Here is a 25,654-nt window from a genome sequence, read left to right on the forward strand (position 1 = left end):
TGACACAGAGCACAAGCAAGATGGGTGACCCACTGGAAAGTCGGGTCACCGACTGAGAAGTTCGTCCAAAGTATGCAATACCGTATAAATACGGAAATAAATTGTGGATGTACAATAAAATAAATAAATAAATAAAATAAAATAAAATAAAATAAAAAAAATAAAACTAAAAAAATTACCGTGGGCAAAACGCCGTCGGTAATTACCGACGGCTTTTTGCCCTAGGTAAATACCCGGCCCCCTCCGGCAAAGAACCACCGGACGGCGGTGGCTTGTTACCGACGGCGTTCTGCCGCCGCCACTTAGCGGCGGTAAACGCCGTCGCTAGTTTTCCGGCAGGGGTCCGCCGGACTCCGGTGGCTCCCTACCGACGGCAAAACCGCCCTCGGTAATTAGCGGCGGTGGTTGCCGCCGCTAATTCTCCGGCATGGCTCTGCCGTTTAACGACGACAATTCCGGCGGCATCGTCGCCGTTAACTGCCGACGGCGGCCGTTCGCCGCCGTTATTGTCGTTGCCGACGAACCGTTTAGCGGCGGCATCTTGCCGCCGGCATCGCCGCCGGTAACACTATTTACCGGCGACCGTCTTTTGTTACCGACGGCATTTAGCCGTCGGTAATCAACGATTTTTTTGTAGTGAGTAGCTTGTTTTCTTGTAATTTTGGATGTATGTTTTCCCTTATGCAGAGCCGATATTCTGTGTGGATTTTCGCACCGTGCGAATCGGGGTTCCGCACATCGATCTGAACCGCGCTTTCTCCTCTTCATAAAGTATATTATGTAAATAACATTTTTATTAATAACAGTTAGTTTTCTTAACAATAACTAATTAGTATTTTATTTTAACGCAAATGATACTTTCTTTTACAAAAAATGTTGATAAAAGTGTTATCAATATTAATTAAAATGAAAGCAAAAGATAATGCTTGAGAATTCAAAATAAAGAAGAAAAAAGAAATTTAGTATTAACTATTATTGTGATGTTACATGTTGGTCAGTATAATTCTCAAGGATTGCAAGTTATCGATAAATTTTTTTCTCCCATTGAGAGTGCAACAGTTATAAGATGTATATTCTGCTTCGGCTGCCTTAAGAAATGCATCAAAACTATCTGAACTAAGATTATTATATAAAATTGCATAAGTTATTAAGAATCGCTCGACAACAAGATACTGACACTATTTTATTATTGTCGCAAATATCGGTTTTTTTATAATGCGCTTGAGATTCATTCGCTATTACTCCACCAATAATGAAGATCAAAAATAGGATTTGAACCATGGCTATTTAATAATAGATCAAATTGAAGTGTTTGAAATATTATTCTCTTTTTTTTGGATGTTTTATAAAATGTTAAATGCTTCCAAGTATTTATAATAGTAATTTGGTGCGTTTCAATTCAAGTTAATTCTCTCAGTTGAAACCCACAAAACATACATACACGGTCTTAATATCATATGAGCAAGCACCACATTTATGTGTACTTAATTTAATTATCTATTGCCGGTGAGGCTTAGGATCAAGTGGCAAAGCTGAAGCACCTAAGAGTAGAGATGTCAATCGGGCCAGTCCACCGGGTTTCGGGCCAGTCCTATCGAATTTCGGGTTAATCGGGTGCGGGCTAATCGGGTTGGGGATTTTGTCGGGTTATAAATTTTCAACCCTAACCCTAAACGTTCGAGTTTCAGGCTAGCCCATCGAGCTAGTCGACTTAAATGCGTAAAATAAAATAATTATTTGTATTTGTTATTTTTAATGATCTAATGTATAATGAATAAAATATACATAGAAATCAAAGATATAAATTATATAGCAAGTATGAAATGCAAAAATATAAGATATTGAAAAAAAACATCAAAATTGCATAACATATAACATAAGTTGGTAACAGTAAATGTTCAACTTTGTTAACGAAAAAACAATAAAATATTCAACAATAGTTTGAATTCATAGAAGCAAAGCATCTCAAAAATACAGAAAAGTGAAATGATGAGACTTTATAATATTTTGTCATTTTTTCTTATCCGAACCTTTTTCAAAAAAATCATTGCACCAAGTCTTTTTTAATGCCTTCTCCTGTTTTCTCAACGACTTTTTATAGTTTTAGACTGCGTTCTTGTGGTTACTCCATCTTGTATGAACTTAAAAGGGAGGTTTTCGTTGTTTGATGATAGTCTCGAGTAGTTTGTTGAGACGAATAAATGAGGATTCGGGTGAAACAGAACCTTGGTGTTTGGTAAGATAACGGGTTCTCGCCATACTTACTTCATATGAAGTCGATAACTCCAGATTTTCCGGAATTAGTTCATGCTAGTAGCTAATTTTTCTTGCATCGAGCAATCATTTTGGATCATTTTAAGCTCTGAGAGCTCATGGCTTCTATTGTTGATCTTGTTATCCCCTTACATTGTATCATACAGCTTAGATGAATAAATCTCCTATTTTTCGAAGGTTGATGGAACACGGCATGCTGTCACCTGAGAGAGCGAGGAGAGCTTACGAGAAGAAGCAGAGGAAGCAGAAACAGCTCCGTTCAAGTAGACCCGAGAGCTCCAAGAAGCCGCAGCCAGTTCCCAAGAATGGCGAAGTGAAAGCAAAGAAGCGGATAATGGAAGACAGCGAAGATGATGATGATTTCGTGCTATTGTGGGGTGTGCATGGGAAGATACTATTGCAAGTAGGGCCGTACTAGAACACATACTCAACATGGTGCTGCATAGGGCCTCATTTTTTATTTTTTAAATTTTAATTTCGATATTTATAACTGATTTTTTATTTGCAAATTCACATTAAAATTAATACAAATTTTCTTCACCTTGATTGCATTAAAAACGACTATAATTCAAAAATACTTAAATTGAAAATAATTACTCCCTCCGTCCGCGATATCGTTTCCACTTTCATTTATGGAAGTAGGGTCCACAAATTTCCACTCACAGTAATAGTGGGACTCAAACTTCATTTACTACAATATTCACTACTATCTACTACTCTCTCCGTCCACGAAATATTGCCCTACTTATCCATTTCAAAGTAATGCTCCATTCTGATTTTTGTACCACTACACCTTTTTTTCTTTAATTTATTTACCATCCATTGCCACTAAATGGACCCACCATACAACAACTTATTTCATTTTTATATTCTACTTTATTACACTTTATTACTAGTCGACCCCACCACACAACACCTTTAATACTTTAGTCAACTACCCTTATATTTCACTTACAACCACTTTATCAGATTTTTTAAAACCTGTTTCGAAAAGTAAATGGGGCAATACTTTGTGGACGGATGGAGTATTATCCATCACTTTTCTTAAAATTCGTGTCGTCCACAATGTGGAAACGATATCGCGGACGGAGGGAGTATAATTAAACAACCATGTAAACTTTTTTGAAAGATAAAACATCACATCTACTTATCTTTTTCACCAACAAACGAAAACAAAATGAAAAAATAGTATGATATTCAAATTAGAGATAAATGAGAGTGAACAAAAATTTAATTTTGACTTTTTAAACGATCATAAATTATTAATTTCAAAATTATTTATTACTCCAAATTAAATATTATAGTTTTTAATTTAACATTGAAATTGAATATTTTTTTCATAAATTGAAGTTAACGATTTTTTGAATAAAATTAAAATAGAAAAATATGAAAGAAATTTTGGAGGGAAGAAGTGAGAAGAGAGAGAAAATTAATCATGGTTCTTGAAAGAGACATTAAAGTAGTCGAGGTGTTGAAGTTCTTCTAAAGACTTTGAAATTGAACCAGAGAGGTTGTTGTACGACAAGTCGAGATATGCCAAACTGATCATGCTTCCCATATATGTTGCGCCTTAGATATATGTTTTGCAGAGAAGACATATTCATGAAAACTAACTAACTAGACTCATTCTGTTCAGCACCAAAACTAACTAGACTCTGAAGATGGCCAATCTCATGTGGTAGTATTCCTCGCAAAAAAAGTGCCATGAAACTAATCAAATCTCATTTACACAAATTTATGTGATAAGAACTTGAACCATACCATTCAAATTGTTACCACCAAGATATAGAATCTGAAGAGAGATGTTAAGTAGCCGATTTCTGAAGGTATCTCCCCACTAAAAGAGTTTCTAGAGAGGCTCAACACCTCAAGCCCTGAACATTGGGATAGATTTGTGGGAATCGTGCCACTCAGCTGATTATAAGAAAGACGAATCCCAGTAAGAGATGGAAGATTACTGCAAACACTACAAGAATTCAGCTAATAGACAACACGATATAGACAACACGCTTTGAAAACTGTTGTTTATACGTTCATAGACAACGGTTTATATTATACTCGTTGTCTATCAGCGAGAATTTAGACGACGGCCTTTAAATTACGTTGTCTATTATGCCTATAGACAACGATTCTTCAAAACCCGTTGTCTATTTGAGGCGGTCATAGACAACGGGGAAGAAACCCGTTGTCTATCATACTGATAGACAACGGGTTTCTTCCTTGTTGTCTATGACCGCCTCAAATAGACAACGGGTTTTGAAGAATCGTTGCCTATAGTGATATTACACAACGTTTTTTTTTAAGGTTGTCTATGAAACAATAGACAACGGATATTTTAAGTGTCTGTTGGAAGACTTCCACTCAATTCATTGTATGACAAAGCTATAAGTACAAGGGTTGATACGTTGAATATGGCTGATGGTATAGCGCCGTATAGACGATTGAATTGAACAGACAGAGTTTGTAGACTTTGAAGTCTCCCAAACTCTTTTGGAATTTCTCCACTTAGAGAATTGTAAGTTAAGTCAAGAAACTGTAGGTTAGTGAGGTTTGAGAGTGATTTTGGGATGGAACCTATGAAGCTGTTGTTGCTTAAAGACAAGTACTCTAATTTTGGTAACTGACCCAACATGGGAGGGATGTCTCCGGTGAAGTTGTTGAGTCGGAGAGATATGAACTTCAAACGGCGAAGGAGAGACAGTTGGTGTGGCAAATCTCCATAGAAAAGGTTGTAGGAGAGGTCGAGGGAGACGAGGAAGGAGAGGTGTCCGAGCTGCGGTGGAATGGTGCCGGAGAGAGCCATGTTGGAGAGATTCAAGGTAGCTACTCTGTGATGGCGGAAGCTGCAAGTGACGCCAATCCAGGTGCAGACGGAGGTGGAGTTGGTCAAATTAGTTGCAAGTAAAAGAGATGTATGTTTGAGTGAAAGAAGGGCAGTTTGATCAGTTGCAAGGCTCAGAGGTTGTTTGGCTTTGGCTTCAGAAGAAAGCATTTGCAAGTAAAAATCGAGATATTTGTAATGGGGTGGAGGGAGATTAATAAACTCAATTTAAAATTAATAATTAAGTTTTATTTTAGGTTAATTAATATTTAATAACAGCACCGTGGGCTATTCTAACAACAAACCATTATAGGTTATTAGCGTTAATATATATAATTCTCTAAGTAAACATATTATTTTCTCCATGTGGCGCACGAAAATTGTGATACGTGACCAGGGACGGAGCCAGGGGGGGGCTAGGGGGGGCTAGAGCCCCCTCCCAATTTTTGAGTTTTTTTTTTTTTTTTTTTTTTTTTTTTTTTTTTTTAATTTTTAAAATTTAAAATATATATAGATATATGTTTATATCTATTATAAAATAATTTTGTTTTATAAAAAAGTATTTGGTTATTATATTCTCTCATATATACTTAATTTGAGGATAATTTTGTTTTTTAAAACTATATGATCTATGAAATATTGTTTGTTATTATTACTATTATACTTGTCTTTTAATAAAAAATGCCTAATATGTATGAAATGCTAAAAAAAATTATAATGTATTGAAACTAATTTGTAATATATAAAAAATATATAATCTATGGACATGTTGTTTGTTATTATTATTATTATTATTATTATTATTATTATTATTATTATGCTTGCCTTTTAATAAAAAATATCTTAAACATACGGAATTTTCAAAAAAAGTTTTGTGATATATTGAAACTATATAATTTATGAAAATGTTGTTCGTTATTATTAGTATTATGCTCGTATTTTAATAAAAAAAATACCTTAAATATACTGAATGCCCAAAAAAAATTTCTCGGGGGCTACCGCCCCCGAACCCCCGTACAGGTTCAGCCCCCCCGAACTAAATTCCTGGCTCCGTCCCTGTACGTGACAGAGGGCTTCCAAGATAAACTTTTTTGAAAGATAAAACATGATATCTACTTATCTTTTTCTCCAACAAACGAAAATAAAATGAAAAAATAGTATGATATTCAAATTAGAGATAAATGAGAGCGAAAAATAATTAATTTTTAGGTTTTAAACGATCATAAATTATTAATTTCAAAATTATTTATTAGTCCGAATTAAAGATTATAGTTTTTAATTTAACATTTTGAATATTTTTTTTCATAAATTGAAGTTAACGATTTTTTGAATAAAATTAAAATAGAAAAATAAGAAAGAAATTTTGGAGGGAAGAAGTGAGAAGAGAGAGAAAAATCGGAGGTAAAAAAACTCCTCTTTTATGTTATATATATAGATCTGAGAAAAGAAATGAGTCATTTAAAATTATCCCTCATTTTCTCATGATAAATTTATCCATCAAAGTAAACGAACTCTTAAATGATTTGGGAAGTAATTACACTCGATGCTTGTAGTAGCCCGCTCTTTTATTATATTAAATCCAGTAATACGATAATTATTATTTAATCTTTCAGTAAATCAAGCCCAGTAATTATTTATGATTTAAATTCAGCTTATGACACTGGATTATATTATAATTGAAGCAGGGTTATTATTTTTTCACTAAGTCAGTAGCTTCGCGTAAATAAAACCGCGATGAGAATTATTGAGTAAGCCAATAATTATTCATTTCAGATTCATAACTGACTTAGCTAAGTCATGTTATTTATTAATCACAATAGAATTATTTTTCTATTTTTATTATTATTTCTTGAGTCGTGAATTTATTCCGGCTTATGAAGAATTAAATCTACGAATTTAATTTAGAATTATTCTAGCTAAGCAAGGAAGCAGATATCGAGTAGTTTCATAGAGTACTTTTGAATGAGACCGAGAAGAGAGTCTGGATACAAATAAACATAGATACGCACAGATCAAATCAATTACTCTCAATTATTAATACATATGTCTAAGAAAGATAAGATAAGGGAAAGAAATAAATGCACAGCACGCTCCTCAAACTCCACGCCTACACTGTGCATCTTTTTACTCCAACTCTCCACGCCTGTCTGTATTCTTTTTGACTCCAGCATTCTGCACATTTTTGACTAAAATGTGTGCATATTCACACCGAACACCTTCAATTGGGTTTCAGATTGAAAGCATATAACCTCCTCATACCCATTCCACACTTAAACGTCTTCATCCATCTCTGCCAAAATATTCACAAGTTTCAGTTTAATTCAACTGCAATCATCAACCAAGCATCATTCAAGGTCAAGCACCAGAGTTAGAGCCAAACTGTGAGTCTGCTATTCAGGTGGGCATTTCTTACGCATAAAATAAAAATTTCTATTTAAGAACTATGCAACTTTCATGCTTTAAAATGCAAAATTAGATTTTGAAATGAGTTATGCTTTACTATGCTTAAATGAGTTAAACTTATTTCTCCTTATTATCTACGCTTGTCACGCTTTAATAATTTACACTATGCTATTTACGCTTAATTACGGCTTAAATTTTTATAATTTATTATTTATGCTTTGTTATGCTTTTAAGAGATTTATGCTTAAGTGAGTTACGCTTTGTTACGCGCCTACGTGGTTCACGCTTTGTTACACTTTAATGCTTTACGCTTATTATTTAACGCCTATGTGAGTTACGTTTTAATGCTTTATGCTTATTATCTAATGCTTATTTGATGCTAACAAGATCGATTCCTGAGCGGATAGTGATCACTAAATTATTAGCAACAAATTACCGCAACTAACACGGTGCAATTGCAGCACAAAATCAGTAACCGAGTATCGTATCCACAGGGACTATTATAACGAATTACTCTAAGTAATCCTAATTAAACTATAGTAATATTCAGGCAACGAAAGGGAGAGATTGATTGACGTAAATTAAAACGCAAATAGAAACTAATAAAAATACGTAGATAAATTCAAATATGGAAAACTCTGACCCTAGGGATGTATTTTCACCAATCAACTACATGCATTCAACCTATTGATTCAATTACCAATTTTAATCCAACACTGATGAAAGATCACTATATTATCCACAAGCATCTCTAACGACCACCTATGAACGTAGATTAATTAATCCCTTTTCACATTCAAGACTCCAACTGAACAGCTAGACATGTAAATCATTGATCAGATAATTCACAAGAGATTAAGCACCAGGAATCATGAATCATAAGTTGGAGGGCAAATTGATATCAATAAATCAAAAACACATAATCAATCAGATATATACAAACCCTAGGCTCAGATTAAAAGACTAGCCAGACATAGTAAAATCAAACATAAACATAATTAAATTGAACGCAATTGTAAAAACAAATTGTATAAAACCGAATTAAAACGATTGTAGCGTCTTGAATCTTCAATCTTGATCCAAGCTTTGAAAACTGGAAAGCTAAAAAGTTCTAAAGCTATAAAACTGAAATATGAAAGTTAAGAACTGAAAAACTAAAGCTGGGAACCCTAGATAGGTCAAAAGAGGACCTATTTAGGGTTCCCAGCTTTAGTTTTTCAGTTCTCAATTTTCATATTTCAGTTTTATAGCTTTAGAACTTTTTAGCTTTCCAGTTTTCAAAGCTTGGATCAAGATTGAAGATTCAAGACGCTACAATCGTTTTAATTCGGTTTTATACAATTTGTTTTTACAATTGCGTTCAATTTAATTATGTTTATGTTTGATTTTACTATGTCTGGCTAGTCTTTTAATCTGAGCCTAGGGTTTGTATATATCTGATTGATTATGTGTTTTTGATTTATTGATATCAATTTGCCCTCCAACTTATGATTCATGATTCCTGGTGCTTAATCTCTTGTGAATTATCTGATCAATGATTTACATGTCTAGCTGTTCAGTTTGAGTCTTGAATGCGATAATTGTTCAGCCGATTCAGGAATGCATGATATAGTGTTAGCCTTGAGTCTTGAATGCGATAGGTGAAGCTATAGGAAGCTATTCTTTATGTGCTATTGGGAGTTAATTTATTCCTTGGAGTCTTGAATGTGAAAAGGGATTAATTAATCTACGTTCATAGGTGGTCGTTAGAGACGCTTGTGGATAATATAGTGATCTTTCATCAGGGTTGGATTAAAATTGGTAATTGAATCAATAGGTTGAATGCATGTAGTTGATTGGTGAAAATACATCCCTAGGGTCAGAGTTTTCCATATTTGAATTTATCTACGTATTTTTATTAGTTTCTATTTGCGTTTTAATTTACGTCAATCAATCTCTCCCTTTCGTTGCCTGAATATTACTATAGTTTAATTAGGATTACTTAGAGTAATTCGTTATAATAGTCCTTGTGGATACGATACTCGGTTACTGATTTTGTGCTGCAATTGCACCGTGTTAGTTGCGGTAATTTGTTGCTAATAATTTAGTGATCAACTTTTTTTTCACATAAAAGTTAAGAACTGAAAAACTAAAGCTGGGAACCCTAGATAGGTCAAAAGAGGACCTATTTATAGTGTCAGGGTAAAATACAGTGTTTGAAACCCAGAAGAACTCTAAAAAACGGAAAATCTCGCAAAACCGCCCATATCGGCGACCAAACTCGGCGATCGCCGAATTGGTCGCCGTTTTTGGTCTGAAAATCGGCCAAATTCGGCGCCCGCCGAATTTAACGCTCGTAGTGCAAATTTGAAACAGGAATTTCGGCGACCAACTCGGCGGTCGCCGTTTAGGTCGCCGAATTTTGACTGCTGCGCGCGATGTTTTTGTTTCGGCCATAACTTTCTCGTCCGAACTCCGATTTATGATCCGTTTGCGCTCACGAACTCGTATCGAGACGATCTACAACTTCTATTTCAGAACATTGTTCCAAATTCGAACTCAATAAATCTGCAAATTCCTTCAAAGTTCGAGTAAGAATCATGTTTCACAAGATAAAGCAAATTAAGCACAAAACAATCATCCAACACTCAATTTCCTATAAAATTAACATCATATGAACATTAAAAACCATGGAAATATGAGTGTTATCAGATAGCTATCTTGCCAGGATATATATATATATATATTTATATACGCAACGCGACCGTGAGTCAATGAGAGGGTTGGCCGGTCAAACGTCCGTTGAGGGAGGCCTCCCTCAACGGTACGATGCTAGCGTCTGTTGGGGGAGGCCTCCCTCAACAGTACGATGCCGTGTCCGGTGAGGGAGGCCTCCCTCACGGCGCGATGCCTGTGTTCGTTGAGGAAAGCCTTCCTCACGACACGATGCTTATTGATATGATTTTTGATGATGAGGAATGCACTTACGCTATTAATGAATTTGAAAATGATAAAGAACTTGAAGGAAGATTCATGTCACTTATATGATGTTGTGGTTTGATGATAAAATGTTAAGCTTATAATTTAGTTTTTGGGCAACTGCCACTAAGTACTTTTGTACTTAGCCCTGCATATGTTTATGAATGTGCAGGTTGAGCTGTGATGAACGATGAAGTGTTGCTGAGTGGAGCTTTTGTCGGACTTAGAATAGGCTCAGAAAGGATATGTGTCTGCATACATGTATCTCAGTCTTGCCTTCCGCTACAAACACTGATTATGTTTTAGTCAAGTCTATAATTATGTCAATTACTCTTCAAGAAATATTTAACGCTTACTCGGGTTCATCGAGTATCCTTTTTAACTATATGCGTCAATCTTTCAATATCTTAAATTTTATTTCAAGAATTAATGCTAGATATAAATGTCTATAATCGAGTTGTAAATGAGTCAAATGTGCCCTCTCTAACCCCGCTTCTTAAATCCCTTCCCTAGTCACGATTTCCCGGATTAGCTATCCTTAGCAAGTGCGGTCGTGACAGAGTGCGGTCGTGACAATGCTAGATTATTAAGTGTTAGAATTAAACGAAAATATTCTATATTTTTCAAAAAAATATTTTATACTAAAATTATCTAAATAATGTATTAAAACTCGACATGTTATATCTTGTCAATGACATTTAACAGAAGCATAAATTAGAAATAGAAAAAATGATTTCATAATTATCCATTCAAAACACAATATGTAACAAAAAGTTAAATTGGCAACCCAAATTATCAACAAATAAAATCCAGCCCATATACAACATGCATGTACAAAATCCAACCCATATTACTTAGTAGTAGTATATTACATTTTACTTTCGCATTAATACAACAAATTAATAAGAGTACATAATTAAATTATCATTAATCATTAATAAGAGTACGGATGAAGTGAGCATATGACCTGTGCGGCATCTCTGGAATAACACAAGAAAAAAGCTCATTGGGAATAGCTTGAGCATCAATAAAATGGTAATAGAACAATATTATCTTAGAACTTTGAAATAGCTTACTTGAATCTCATTGGGAAAATCGATGTTTAATTTTCAGCAACTCTGCATGTGCTTGTTTCATGTTGATTCTATCCCCGGGAGAGTCGGCAGAGCATTTTAGAGCCAATTCAAGTATGGATGATACACACTGCATATTCTTGTCAATCATTTCTTCCTCCAAATTCATGACTAAGTTGGCATGTCTGGGATCTTCGAAAGTGAGAGTTCTACCCATCTCTTTAAGCTTATATTTCCGCCAAACATATCATCACCAGGCCTTTTTCTTGTAAAAGTTTCAATCAACATCACCCTGCAGCTATACACATCACACCTCGTTGAAACTAGCCCTTCCAAACCATACTCTGGAACAACAAAAATGATCATGATGTATGCAGTAAGGAAGACACAATTACATGATTCAAAGTGAAGTGCAATCAATATATTTAGAGAAACTTCACCTGGAGCTATGTAACCCAATGTTGCTAGCGTGTTGGTTAACACAGAGCTATCTCCATCGCATAACAACTTTGCTATCCCAAAGTCGCTTACATGGGCAACCATGTCTTCATCTAACAGCACATTACTAGGCTTCAAGTCGCTGTGGACAATGGGCATTGAATAACCGTGGTGAAGATACTCCAAAGCAGATGCAACATCAATCATTATATTCAATCTTTCCATCATATTCAACCAATAGTTGTGGGAATATAACCATTTTTCAAGGTTTCCCTTTGCCATATATTCAAGTACTAATGCCCTGAACTCTTCATTGGAGCAACTGCTTATGACGCTTGTCAGATTCCTGTGTCGAATGCTACGTAGTATCTCACATTCGACATCAAATATTCTTGAAATACCTTCTAGCTGCACTGGGTGCAATACCATTGCTGGACTGGGTGCACGGTTGTTGATGTTCTTAATCATAACCAGATCTACTTTACCTTTCTTCTCACAAAACCCTATCTCTCTATTTTCAACAGCGAGCTTCAGGGGCGGATACACCATGGAACATGGGGGTGCAGTTGCATCCCAAAAAAAAAAAAAAATTTACTAGTATTAATATGTATTATAGAATTTTTTGTACATCTAAAGTTTGCACCCCCATGGCCCCATTTTAAACTAAAACTAGAATGATCCAATTCATATTAAATATTTATTGCTTGTTGGCCCACAAGCCCATAAAGGAACAATTGTTGGAGCCGATCACTTTAGCCCACAAGAAGACAAATAAGTTATTCTTAATTAAATAAAAATTGGCCAAAATGAATTGGGATTAGGGATAGCAACATTAAAAAAAAGAAGATAGAAACATTTTCAGTGTGCTGTGCGCGCCCAAGTCCCGACAACAGCAAAATTCGAAGTTCATCTATTCATGCTTGGCGAATGATCCACTCCATTCGACGACGGATATCATATTTTGATTCATTGCTTCTTCGTTAATTATTCAAGTTTTTGGTTTTGAAAAGCACAATTGAATGTATTAATTTTTAAACCCTAAATTAATATTTTACTTTTCAAATATTTTAGTTTAATGATAAACTTTGTTTGAATATTTAATTGTTAGAATGTTTTTACTTTATTTTTTATTGTTAAATGTGTCTATGAATTTATTTAGTTTATTTTATAATTTATATTTCTATATTGAATATATAGGAAATGAAGAGTGATGCATCTAAACCAAAAAAATCAAAAGGAATGATAAAACAATCCAATCTCCAACATTTTATGTTCAAGAAAAGAAATAGTGAGAATCCTTCTAGTGCTAATGTCGCTCCTACAAATGATTTACCTCAAGAAAAGGCTATGGATTTGGGTGGTTTAAATGTTAATAGTGTGCCATTGGAGGAGAAAGAATTGATTTATGATGTTGAGCTTCTTCCTCATGATCTGGGAAAAAGAATTAGCATAATGGATTATCCTCCAAATATGCGCGATTCAATTAGAAGAGCCTATATTCTTAAAAAGCCTTGCCAACCAAAAAGTCATGATTTTCCTCAAAAATACTTTGGAGCTTCATCACGCCGATTTATTCCTTCTTGGTTTAAAAAATGGGATTGGCTTGAATATAGTATTGAGAAAGATGCCGCATTTTGTTTTGTTTGCTACTTGTTCAAGAATGAAGTGGAAAATAATGTGGGGGGAGATGCATTTGTCAATGGAGGGTTTAAGTCTTGGAATAAACCGGATAGGTTCGCGAAACATGTTGGTGGAGTTAAAAGTATTCACAATCTTGCTTATGAGAAATATGTGAATTTAAGAGATGGCAAAAAGAAATCAATTCTTGTTTCTTTTGATAATGCCAATGACTTGACTCAAAGAGAGTATGAAATTTGCTTGAAAGCTTCAATTTCTTGTGTGCGTTATCTATTGCGACAAGGCTTGGCATTTCGAGGACATAGAGAAAGTGAAGAATCCCTTAATAGAGGAAATTTTATTGAACTTTTGAAATGGTTGAAGGCACATAATGAATCTATTTCAAAGGTCACTTTAGAAAATGCTCCAGGGAATTGCCAATTGATAGCTCCAATGATTCAAAAAGATATTATCAATTGTTGTGCTAAAGAAACAACTATGAGAATATTGGAGGAGCTTGGTGATGATTACTTTGCTATATTGGCCGATGAGTCGAGTGATGTGTCCCAAAAGGAAAAACAGGAAAGATAGTGGAGCGATTTATTGGACTTGTTCATGTTGGTGATACCACAGCTTTGTCTCTTAGAAGTGCAATTATGTCTTTACTTGTTGAACATTCATTGAGTCCATCTAAGATTCGAGGGCAAGGGTATGATGGGGCTAGTAACATGAAGGGTGAGAAAAATGGTCTCAAGACCTTAATTATGCAAGACACCCCAAGTGCCTACTATGTTCATTGTTTTGCTCATCAACTTCAACTAACTCTTGTAGCCGCTGCTAAAAAGAACAATGATTGTGTTTGGCTCTTTGATACGCTTGCAACGTTGTTGAATGTGATTGGAGTTTCTTGTAAAAGAAGAGAAATGCTTCGAGAATTTCAAGCACAAAAAATTGCTGAAGCTTTGGAAGTTGGTGAACTTGATACGGGATTCGGGTTAAATCAAGAACTTGGTTTGAAGAGGCCGGGAGAAACTCGTTGGGGCTCTCATTACAAAACTCTTGTGAATGTCATGAACTTGTTTTCTACAATTGTTAAATTTCTTGTGATGATTGGGGAGAATGGCTCTAATTCGAATGATAAGGTGAAAGCTCAAGGCATTTTGTACCCACTAGAATCATTTGATTTTATTTTCATGGCACAACTAATGTCTACTATACTTGGGTACACTAATGACTTGTGTCTTGCTCTGCAAAGAAAGGATCAAGATATTGTTGGTGCTATGAGACTTGTCACTTTGACAAAAGTTGTATTACAGAAAATGAGGGAGAATGGATGGGAGGCTCTTTTAGATAAAGTGTAACAGCCCGACTTCCCAAGGCAAAAGGAAATAGGAAAATAATGGAAAGTCTTAATCAACCAGAATAAACTTGACAATCTACCCATTAAATTGGGTATTCATATTCCAAAGAGATAAAATGAAAGGAGGTAAATTGAAAGGGCTTAAGAGTTGCCAATCAAATGACAATATTCGAATTCAGGATTACATAAGTTTAGTTTCATGCTTCAGATAACCGACATTTCTTAATCAAAATACTTGAGAGTCAAAAGTCTAGGCTCAACAAAAGATATCGTTTAGAGTCATAACATAAAGGTCTTAAGTCAAGAAAACGAAAGACAGTTAAAGGCTAGTACTACAGCGGAAGTCAAAATACGGAGTTGAACCCTAGCCTCAGCTCTCCCCGTCAGCACCAGCCAATGAACCTGAAAAACATTTGAAAATATTTGGGCTAAGTACTAATGTACTTAGTGGGCTGCAACTTTTAAAATATTTCACAATTCATAAGAGCAGTTTATCCAATCATTCATGACATAACTTAGAAGGTTTTAAAGTAAAAGAACTTCTAAGCATGTTAAAACATTTTATTTTATTAGCGCGCTGTTGTCACACTCTGTTCTGTTACTCGCTGTGATCCCGGACCTTTTAGCCACCGACGGATCCCTCATTCCCACGATACTTGCCCTGAGGACGTAACTCAAACAAGTTGAATTGACCTCGGGACGCTACCCAGGCAGGCCTTACATGTTACATGCTCCGGAACACATCCAGCCAAGCGCCCTTATAACGCCTCTGACATGAATTAGTGTCCGATGGAGATCAACCCACCGAAACAACTAACAAGTGTACACAATTCTCAAACAACGTGTTAGGTCATAAGAGAACCTCGATCGATCCATGAATTGCGAGCCTTAAACATAACAGAGCGCACAAAAATATTTATTGGATAAACAGTTTTCAATTCATGAAACATTTAGAGCTTAGTAACTCAAGCATACATTTAAAAAAAATAAGCCCACCTGATTATAGCTCTAGTTGTGGTGCAGTAACTCTCGTCTAGGTATTACTCTCGCGCTTGACCTTTATTGCGAGAATTTAAATAAGATATTTGCTCGAGCAGAATTCTCAAATAATGAGAATACGAAATTAAATATGCATGACTCTCTTATGCATGATTTATTATTCTTGATAATTCTATTATTAATTCCCAACTATCGGATTGATTAAGCAAGATAACTAACTGAAGCTCGTCTCGTACGATCGGATAAATAATTATGACTAACCCGTTCGTCTTAGGGTGTTCTAACTTACATGGTAAAAAAAATCTCGCTCTATTTAATCGATTAAAAGAAAATAGCTAAGTCGGCTCATTCGCTTAGCAATCTCGTAAGAATTAATCGTAATTGGGAAGCTGCGTCTAATTAACTCGGCTAAACAAACATGAATCGAAGTAATAATAATATAAGTCAAATAATTAAAAGGCTCAACATAATACAGCCTAATAATTAATTAAGAGTGGGTTTGAATTAAAATAAATAATTACAATTCATATATATATATATATATATATAAATCTGGAACCCAAGTAAAATAATAAAATTTGGGCTGAATAATTATTACAAGGCCCAACTGAGATGAGATTATTGGGCTCAAATAATTAAATAAATCTGGGTCCAAATAAGATAATAGCAGTCCAACTGAAATAATTAATGTTGGGCCTAAAGTAAAATAATTTAAACTTAGCCCAATTACAAAAACAAAGGGAAGGCCCAAAGGAAAAATATATAATGGCCCAAGTGATTGAATTGACTATCCAGGTTTAGTTAGTTAAGTAGTCCAATCGAATAAATAATTGGGCTCCATTAATTAATAAGAAGCAGCCCGATAGAAAAATAATACAAGGCCCGACTCCAATATTTAGGAAGAGCCCAAACAAATAAATAACTTGTTGGGCTCAATTAAATAAATCATATAAGGCTCATAAAAAGAATAGAAACTCCAGCCCACAATAATATAACCAGCCCAAGATATAAAATGAAAATTAATCTGGGCTAAATTAAATAAGATGTAGAGGCCCAATAATTAAAGGAATCCAGCCCAAATAAAATAAAAGAGGAGGCCCAAATCCTCCCCCTCTACAATCGGTTCTCTCTCACTCTCTTCAAATTCAGACGCCGCTCAAGACCTCTCTCTCTCTCTCGCCCGTCCTTTCTCTTCGCGAGCTCCGCCGCGAACTGCTCCGGCGAGGACGACGGCCAGCCGAGCCTCCTCCCTTCGTCTCGTTTCTTCCTCAATTCATATCGTCAGCCCTAACTCACGAATTGAAGGTCTTAATCGAGCCCTAACTCACAAATTGAAGGTCGTCGTCGCCGCTGCAACTGGGTGTCCGGCGAACGGCCGTCGTCTGCGTCTCTGAGGCCGCCGTCTTCGTTCGTCCTCCCTCCTTCCTCAATTTAATGGGGGATCCCCAAATGAGGAGCCCTAATTTCCCAAAATCCAAAATCGCCGCCGCCACCCCTTGAGATCCGGCGCCTTCGCGTCGCCGGCACAAGCTTCTGCTGCTGTCTCGCAGATTTAGGGGAGGCCACTAAAATTTGAGCCCTAATTCTCCTCTGGAAGCTCCGGAAACACGCACACACACAGCCGAGGCAGAGGTCGAGCCCTAGTTATTCTCGGCGCACTCTCAATCTCGCCGCAGCCGTTGCGTTTCTCCAGCGAGTAGGGAAAGCTCCGCCGTTGCCGTTTTCCCCGGGGTCGACGGTTCGAGCCTCGCCACGCTGCTGCTGGATTCGGGCGAAGGGTACTCCGCTGCTGCTGCAATCCAGAATCGGCGAGGGCCATCGCTGAGGTCGGGAGTTGTCTGCCTTTCACAGCTCGACGCCGCCGACGCTGCTGTCCCCGCGAGTTGCCGCCCACTCGACGTCCTTCGGCCCAAACAAACAGGGCAGTAGCCCCCCGCCCTCTCTAAAAGCTAAGTCAATCTATAGCTCTACAGTGAAGTCTTGGTTTTCATATAAGGATTATGCAATAAATTGTACTAAGCACTGAACTTGCTGTTGTATCAAGGAAATCCTTACTGCATTTAGCTCGTATAAAGGTCATAGGCTGTTGTTGGTTCTTGATGGAAGTAAACTGACTTATGTACATCCTCATACTATACATTGGTATTGTTTGTCTATCATGCTTATTCTCCTATTTATGGTGTTTCTTAACTGACCATGTACCGGTTATGAGTGCGGCTAAATTGAGTATGAAATAGTAATAATACCTTGAGTGTTTGCTTTGTTGGCTGTCTGGTGTTGTTGGATTAAATGGATTGGGAGAATCTGAAATATTCAAGGTTGTTGCTCTCTGTGTTAATGCAGGTTAAACTAATGACTGAAAGGAAAAGAGTTAAAGCGAAGCTTACCCCTTGAGTTTTGGCAGAACAGTGAATGCAGCTTACCCTTCGGTGGATTCTATGTGTGGAATGGAAGATAATGAAAGTGATTTGCTGGATGAAGTTTGAGGCCAAAATGAGGAATGTTGCCTGCACATTTGAGTGTGCTAGAGAATAGATACAAGAGGTAGAGTGAAGGGGATTGGGGGAATAAGTGTGCTAAGGAATAGGTGGTAGGGTGTAGGGAAAAGGGGATTGGAGGGAGTTGGAGGCTGTTGCAGATTTTGCACAGCCCCACACATTTCATATCCTTTTTCTTTTATTTCCCTTTCTTTCCCAATTTCTATGGGGTGTTGGCAGATAGGTATAAAGAAGTAGGAATAGAAGATTTGGTGGATATACAAGGAGATCCCTCAGTGTTGGGAATTCTAAATTTGTAATATAGTAACGCGTGTTTAATAAAACACTAGCTTCGGATTTTTGCTAATATCGCGTGTTTGTGTATCTGCTCGATATCTAATTTCCTGCTTGCAAATGTCGAGAGATTGTAAAATAATTCTAAATTAAATCCGTAGATTTAATTCGTATATCTCAATAATTGTTATCGCGGTTTCTCACGCGAAGCTAACGGACGTAAATAAAATAATAACTCTGCTTCCAGTATTATAAATATAAATAAAAAAAACATAAGCGGGTAAGTGTGTTATCAACCTAGATAACCACTGAGTTTTATTATTGAATTATGTAATAAATAATTATCGCATTACTGGTTTTAATATAATTAAAAGTGTGGGTTATTACATAAAGTTACCTCATTTTGCAATGATAATGACATTGGTGTTCCAGATATGGAGTCTCGATATATCCCTCAAGGAAGATCAAAGCGTTTTGCTCAACAAGTTTCATATCTTCATCATATCCGAGTTGACGTGTTTCTAGAAGTAATTGATTTACTACTTCAAGAACTTGACAATCGATTTGATGAGGTCAATATGGAGTTGCTTATATGCATGGCTTGCTTAGATCCTAAAGATGACTTCTCTTCTTTTGACAAGGAAAAGGTACTCAAACTTCCAACTTTTTATCCCTCTGAATTTTCAAGCATTGATTTGATGGCTCTTGAATGCCAACTTGATATATTTATGGAGGACATGAAAAGAGATGTTGGGTTTCAAAATTTACAAGATGTTGGTTCTCTTTTGATGAAGCTTGTTGAAACTAAGAGACATGTGACTTATCCTCTAATATTTTTGCTCATCAAGTTGGTGTTGATTATTCCTGTTGCTACTGCAAGTGTAGAGAGAGCATTTTCTGGAATGACGTATGTCAAGAATAGGCTACGAAATAGCATGGGTGATCAAGTTCTAAATGATTGATTGGTTACTTTCATTGAGAAAGATATGTTTCTACAAGTTTCCGATGACGAGGTTGTGAAACGCTTTGAAGAAATGAAGACTCGTCGAAAGATAAATTAGATAGTTATGTAATTTTCTTTTGTATTTTTAACAATATTTTGGAATGTAATGTTTTTAACATTAAATATCTTTTACTTTTATGCTTATGAAAAAAAAATTTGCACCCCCAATTTTAAAATCCTGGATTCGCCACTGGCGAGCTTCCCCAATTCTTCAACTTTTAATTTCAGTGGTCACAAAAACTATCCCAAGAATGAGGTCGAACCACGCCGCCATGTTTCTCGGTAGAATTTTCTCGAATTCTTCATCTAAATTCTCCACTTTTGCCATCGCCTCTCCACATTATCAATCATTTCTTCTACCCATTTTTCATTTTGATAATGCCAGTTGCCAAATGAGGAGACACTTCTCCGCCTATCATAGATTCGATTTTGAATCTATACGTGAGCCCAATGATGCCGTCGCTCTATTTCGGGATATGATGAGAACAAAGCCGCTTCCTTCTATTACTGTTTTCACGAAATTGCTGAGTACTGTGGTGAAGCTGAAACAATACTCTGCTGCACTTCATCTGTTTGACGAAATGCTTCAAAGGGATGCTCCCGTAAATCACTACACGTTGAGTATTGCGATAGATGGCTGTGGCCGATTGAAGAGACCCGATTTTGGGTTTGCAATCTTAGGCATTTTTTTCAAGCGTGGGTTTGAGCCTACTGTGGTAACCTTCAACATTCTCGTGAAGGGCCTTCTGTTTGTTGAAAGGATCCCAAAGGCAGCTAAATTGTTGGGGAAGCTGTCGGCCTACCAACTCTGCGAGCCCGATGAGTATATGTATCGTACTATAATTCATGGGTTATGCAAAGCTGGAGATCTTCTACAGGTGATTGATTTGCTCTGCTCATTGGAAAAAGGAAAAGGGAGCTGCAAACCCAATGTCTATGCTTACAACATAGTCATTGATGGTCTATGCAAGGACGGAAAGGTGAATGATGCTCTCCAACTCTTCGCCACTTTGGATGACATATAATTCAATAATTGAGGGGTTATGCAGTATGAGAAGAATGGACGAGGCTGAAGACATGTTAAAGAAGATGATAACTGATGTGGTCTGCCCAGATGCGGTGACGTGTAATGTCTTTGTGGATGCTTGGTGCAAAGATGGAAAGGTGGAAGAGGCTGAGCATATGTTGGTATCTATGAAGGAGATTGATGTTCAACCCGACATTGTCACTTATAATTTTCTAACTGGCATTAATTCTGGAATCAAGGCTAATATCATAAGCTACAATACCTTGATGAACGGGTATTGCAAAATGGGGCAAGTCGATGAAGTTTCACGTCTTTTTACCTTAATTCCCGCTAAAAGGTTAAACCGCGATGTGATTTCTTATAACATAATGCTAGAGGCCTTATTTCATGAAGGCAAATGTGAAGACGGCTTGAAGCTGTTTAAAGAGATGGAAGCTCTACAAGTGTCTCCGGATATATGGACTTATAATGTTTTGTTGGATGGTTTGTGCGGAGCTCATCGTATTGCTGAAGCATTTTCGGTATTGCACACCATGGAAGATAAAGGCATCATTCCACACATAATAACACACAATATTCTCATTGAGGGATTGTGCAATGACAACCAAGTCAAAGAAGCGAAAGATCTGTTCGACAAGCTTCCATCCAAAGGTTTGCAGCCTGATGTCATAACATATAATATCCTCATTGGTACACTTTGCAAAGAAGGGCAGATAAAGGAGGCTAAATATCTGTTCCACGTGCTCCTATCAACGGGTGCAACAAATTTTTTTTTTCTAAGGTAGGCGGTGCATTGCACGCGCCTACCTAAAATACCGTCTGAGCCCGAAGCGCGGAGGAGGGGCGGGTTGCAAGCCGCAGGCTCAGCAATGGGGGGGAGGGCTCGAGCCCACAAACGAGCCCCCCATTGCTGATGCTCTAAGTTTGAAAGAATTGGAGCTAAGTTCAACCACAAAAAAATACATACATTTGTATATAAATTCATGAACTTAACACGTATTTAGCTTATATATATATGATCCTGAGCTTGAAGCTTAAATTTTATTGGTTTATTCATTTTTTATTTTAATAGAACATATCTTTCTTTAATTAATCTCATAGTACTTCACAGGCTCAAACATAATTTGTTTAAGTTTGTAAATTATTTATTTGCAGTATTAATTTGAGCCAAACTCGAAATTAATTATGAAAAGTCATAATCATATTTTAGAGGAGCTAAATGTGATTGCAAAAAATTATCCGAAAAATCCAACACAAAATAACAAAAAAATTCTTAAGAATTTATTAAATTGATAGGAAATTGAAATGCGTTTTCCTCTCTTCAAATGCGATTACTCTTTGAACGGCTGAGATTGGCTCAAATATAACCAGAAATACTTTACCCTTCTTCCCCAGCTAGCACTTCCAATTCCCCAAATCTCGTTTTTCACCTTTCTTCTCACAAAACCCTATCTCTCCTTCTTCAACAGCGACCTTCCCCAATTCTTCAGCTTTTAATTTCAGTGGTCACAACTACAAAACTATCCCAAGAATGAGGTCTAACCACGCCGCCATATTTCTCGGTAGAATTTTGTCGAATTCTTCATCTAAATTCTCCACTTTTGCCATCACTTCTCCACATTATCAATCATTTCTTCTACCCAGTTTTCATTTTGATAATGCCAGCTGCCAAATGAGGAGACACTTCTCCGCCTATCCCAGATTCGATTTTGAATCTATACGTGAACCCAATGATGCCGTCGCTCTATTTCAGGATATGATGAGAACGGAGACGCTTCCTTCTGTTAAGCTTTTCTCGAGATTGCTGAGTGCTGTGGTGAAGCTGAAACAATACTCTGCTGCACTTCATCTGTTCGACGAAATGCTTCAAAGGGATGCTCCCGTAAATCACTACACGTTGAGTATTGCGATTGATTGCTATTGCCGACTGAAAAGGCCTGATTTTGGGTTTGCGATCTTAGGCAGTTTTTTCAAGCGTGGGTTCGAGCCTACTGTGGTAACCTTCAACACTCTCGTGAAAGGCCTTCTGTTTGTTGGAAGGATCCCAGAGGCAGCTAAATTGTTGGGGAAGCTGTCGGCCTACCAACTGTGCCAGCCCGATGAGTATACATATAGTACTATAATTAATGGGTTATGCAAAGCTGGAGATATTCTACAGGCGATTGATTTGCTCTGCTCATTGGAAAAAGGAAAAGGGAGCTGCAAACCCAATGTCTATGCTTACAGTGCAGTCATTGATAGTCTATGCAAGGAAGGAAAGGTGGACGATGCTCTCCAACTCTTCTCCTCTTTGGGTGATAAGGGGATTTCACCCAATGTTGTGACATATAATTCAATAATTGAGGGGTTGTGCAAGATGAAAAGAATGGACAAGGCCGAAGACTTGTTAAAGAAGATGATAGCTGACAAGGTCTGCCCAAATGAGGTGACGTGTAATATCTTTGTGGATGCTTGGTGCAGAGATGAAAAGGTGGAAGACGCCGAGCATATGTTGATATCTATGAAGGAGATTGATGTTCAACCCGACATTGTCACATACAACGCATTGATAAATGGATATTGTATGCTAGGAAAACTGGACGAAGCTGAACGCATTTTCCAACTGGCAATGAGCTCTGGAATGAAGCCCGATATCATAAGCTACAATAGCTTGATGAACGGGTATTGCAAAAGTGGGCGAGTCGATGAAGTTTCAAGGCTTTTTACCATAATTCCCGCCAAAAGGTTAAAGCGCGATGTGTTTTCTTATAACATAATGCTAGAGGCTTTATTTCATGAAAGCAAATGTGAAGGCGGCTTGAAATTGTTCAAAGAAATGGAAGCTCTACAAGTGTCTCCGGATATAAGGACTTATAATATCTTGTTGGATGGTCTATGCAGTGCTCATCGTATCAGTGAAGCATTTTTTGTGTTGCATGCCATGGAAGATAAAGGCATCGTTCCAGACATAGTAACATATAATATCCTCATTGAGGGATTGTGCAACGACAACAAAGTCAGAGAAGCAAAAGATCTGTTCGACAAGCTTCCATCCAAAGGTTTGCAGCCTGAAGTCATAACAGATAATATTCTCATTTGTGCACTTGGCGAAAGAGGGCAGATAAAGGAGGATAAAGATCTGTTCCATGAGCTTCCATCCAAAGGTTTGCAGCCTAATGTCGTAACATATAGTATCCTCATTGGTGCACTTTGCAAAGAAGGGCAGATAGAGGAGGCTAAATATCTGTTCCACGTGCTCCTATCAAAGGGTTTGCAGCCTGACGTCATAACTTATACGATCCTTATCGGTGCACTTTGCAAGGAAGGGCAGATAGAGGAGGCGAAGGATTTGATGACGCAAATGGTAAGCAGCGGTTGCTTGCCTAATAGTGTAACATACAATGTTTTTGTTCGAGGTCTTCTCAAAATGAACAAGATGCATGATGCAATGCCACTGTTGGAAGAGATGGATTCAAGGGGATTCACACTTGACAAAACTGCATATTCGATGTTGATTGAAGCTGTGAAATGGGAAGGTAAAGATAGCGTTCTGTTTAATAAGGTTAAGAAACTCGTACCAAAGGGCTTTTATTCTAGTTAGATTTATGTTGTGTTTGAAGGTCAAGAATTATTGCAATAGAGATTAAGGGGAAAGTACAATAGCTTATTTGTTTATTTAATCTTTATGTTATCATGATTTAAGATGTTTCAATTTTGCAGTTGTGATGTTGTTTATTTAATCTCTGTGTTTTCTACATATAATAAAGTGCCTCTCTCTCTCTCTCTCTCTCTCTCTCTCTCTCACCTATGACACTCACATTTGTAGTATTAGGCACTGTTGGTGGGATTGTTTGTTTGGATTGGGAGTTGCTCAGCTATGCACCTTGACTTGCAACTTCTGCATTCATTGTATGTGCAAATTGGAGCTACTGATCCAATCATCATTCATTTCCCATCTTCCTAAAATTAATTTAGTTTCACAATGTAAGAATTATGCATATGAATTCTTGATTGAAATCAAGATCTCTGTTTTGTCTCAGCTTGTAAGTTGATGTGGTGATCTTTAAGTGAGATGTGAACTCGAGACCCTCCAATACCTCCTGTGGTGTCAAAATCTGAGGTTCATTATCATATGTTTTGTCTCAGCTAGATTTATGATGAATTCAGGAATTCTTTGTCAACTCACTCCCACGTTCATTATCATATGTATAGCATGCATGATAAAATGTGTTTCTTTTTCGATCGTTTTTAATTACTCCACTCACAAGACTTTCCCTATAAATTCCGAATTGACTATTTATAAATATATATCCAACACCATGTGATGCTTTCCGTACTTGTTTCGTTTATTAATTAATGTGTTTCATGTGATGATCGTATACATATATTCACTTAATTTTTGTTTGATTCTTGTTCTGTATTAATTAAATCCAAGATGTAATATAATTAGTGACGCTAATGGTGCTTATTTATTAAGAACATATCATTTGTTTAATCCATGCTAAAAAAAAGTAGCACACAAATTTAATGTTATGAGATTGAGTAAGTGTAACTCGAGAGTGGCATTTGAGGTTATGATTGTAGAGAGGTGGTGGTGGCGCCTCATCTCCGGAGCGGGCAGCCGCCATGCGAGTGGCCGGCGGCCATTTCAGATTCTTGACTTGTCGGCCGGAAGCGGACGCCGCTTCTTGGTGGGACCAGAGTTGTGCCAGTGTATTGAAATTCAGAAGACGAGGGTGACCACAAGTCTGAACCCAAATTTATGCAATTAAGGTGAAGGAGTAAGTGTTTCAACGTTCAATATTTATATGTGTGGTCAGAAACGCAAAATGCCAGCCCAACCAATAATAGCGTTGCTTTATTTGCCAAAATATCTACACTTGTGAGATATTTTCAATACTCACGTCGGCACTAAATCACAAATTTCCTAT

At 36.9% G+C, this 25,654-nt stretch overlaps 6 protein-coding genes and 1 long non-coding RNA gene across 7 annotated transcripts; 5 read left to right on the forward strand and 2 right to left on the reverse strand.

The window, feature by feature from the left end:
- Positions 1-4,609: 4,609 nt before the first annotated feature.
- On the reverse strand, positions 4,610-5,266 carry LOC130998793 (LRR receptor kinase SERK2-like). The gene has a single exon (XM_057924200.1). The coding sequence runs from the start codon at positions 5,264-5,266 to the stop codon at positions 4,610-4,612; it is 657 nt and encodes a 218-aa protein (XP_057780183.1).
- Positions 5,267-11,121: 5,855 nt separating this feature from the next.
- LOC130999407 (probable LRR receptor-like serine/threonine-protein kinase At3g47570) lies at positions 11,122-22,320 on the reverse strand. Its single transcript, XM_057924929.1, has 3 exons — positions 22,218-22,320; positions 11,970-12,495; positions 11,122-11,873 (listed from the first exon to the last, which is right to left on the reverse strand). Exons 2-3 carry the CDS (start codon positions 12,433-12,435, stop codon positions 11,701-11,703), a joined length of 639 nt encoding a protein of 212 aa, XP_057780912.1. The 5' UTR covers positions 12,436-12,495; positions 22,218-22,320; the 3' UTR covers positions 11,122-11,700.
- Positions 14,241-14,945, forward strand: LOC130998794 (uncharacterized). The gene has a single exon (XM_057924201.1). It carries the CDS (start codon positions 14,241-14,243, stop codon positions 14,943-14,945), a length of 705 nt encoding a protein of 234 aa, XP_057780184.1.
- Positions 16,724-19,840, forward strand: LOC130999408 (uncharacterized). Its single transcript, XR_009093504.1, has 2 exons — positions 16,724-19,361; positions 19,600-19,840. It is a non-coding gene; the product is annotated as an uncharacterized LOC130999408 (long non-coding RNA).
- LOC130998795 (putative pentatricopeptide repeat-containing protein At1g12700, mitochondrial) lies at positions 19,892-20,742 on the forward strand. Its single transcript, XM_057924202.1, has one exon. The coding sequence runs from the start codon at positions 19,969-19,971 to the stop codon at positions 20,740-20,742; it is 774 nt and encodes a 257-aa protein (XP_057780185.1). The 5' UTR covers positions 19,892-19,968.
- On the forward strand, positions 20,777-21,529 carry LOC130998796 (pentatricopeptide repeat-containing protein At3g22470, mitochondrial-like). Its single transcript, XM_057924203.1, has one exon. It carries the CDS (start codon positions 20,777-20,779, stop codon positions 21,527-21,529), a length of 753 nt encoding a protein of 250 aa, XP_057780186.1.
- Positions 22,119-24,463, forward strand: LOC130999406 (pentatricopeptide repeat-containing protein At1g62930, chloroplastic-like). The gene has a single exon (XM_057924928.1). It carries the CDS (start codon positions 22,276-22,278, stop codon positions 24,322-24,324), a length of 2,049 nt encoding a protein of 682 aa, XP_057780911.1. The 5' UTR covers positions 22,119-22,275; the 3' UTR covers positions 24,325-24,463.
- Positions 24,464-25,654: the final 1,191 nt, after the last annotated feature.

Source organism: Salvia miltiorrhiza, chromosome 8, assembly GCF_028751815.1.
Source record: "Salvia miltiorrhiza cultivar Shanhuang (shh) chromosome 8, IMPLAD_Smil_shh, whole genome shotgun sequence".
NCBI lineage: Eukaryota > Viridiplantae > Streptophyta > Magnoliopsida > Lamiales > Lamiaceae > Salvia > Salvia miltiorrhiza.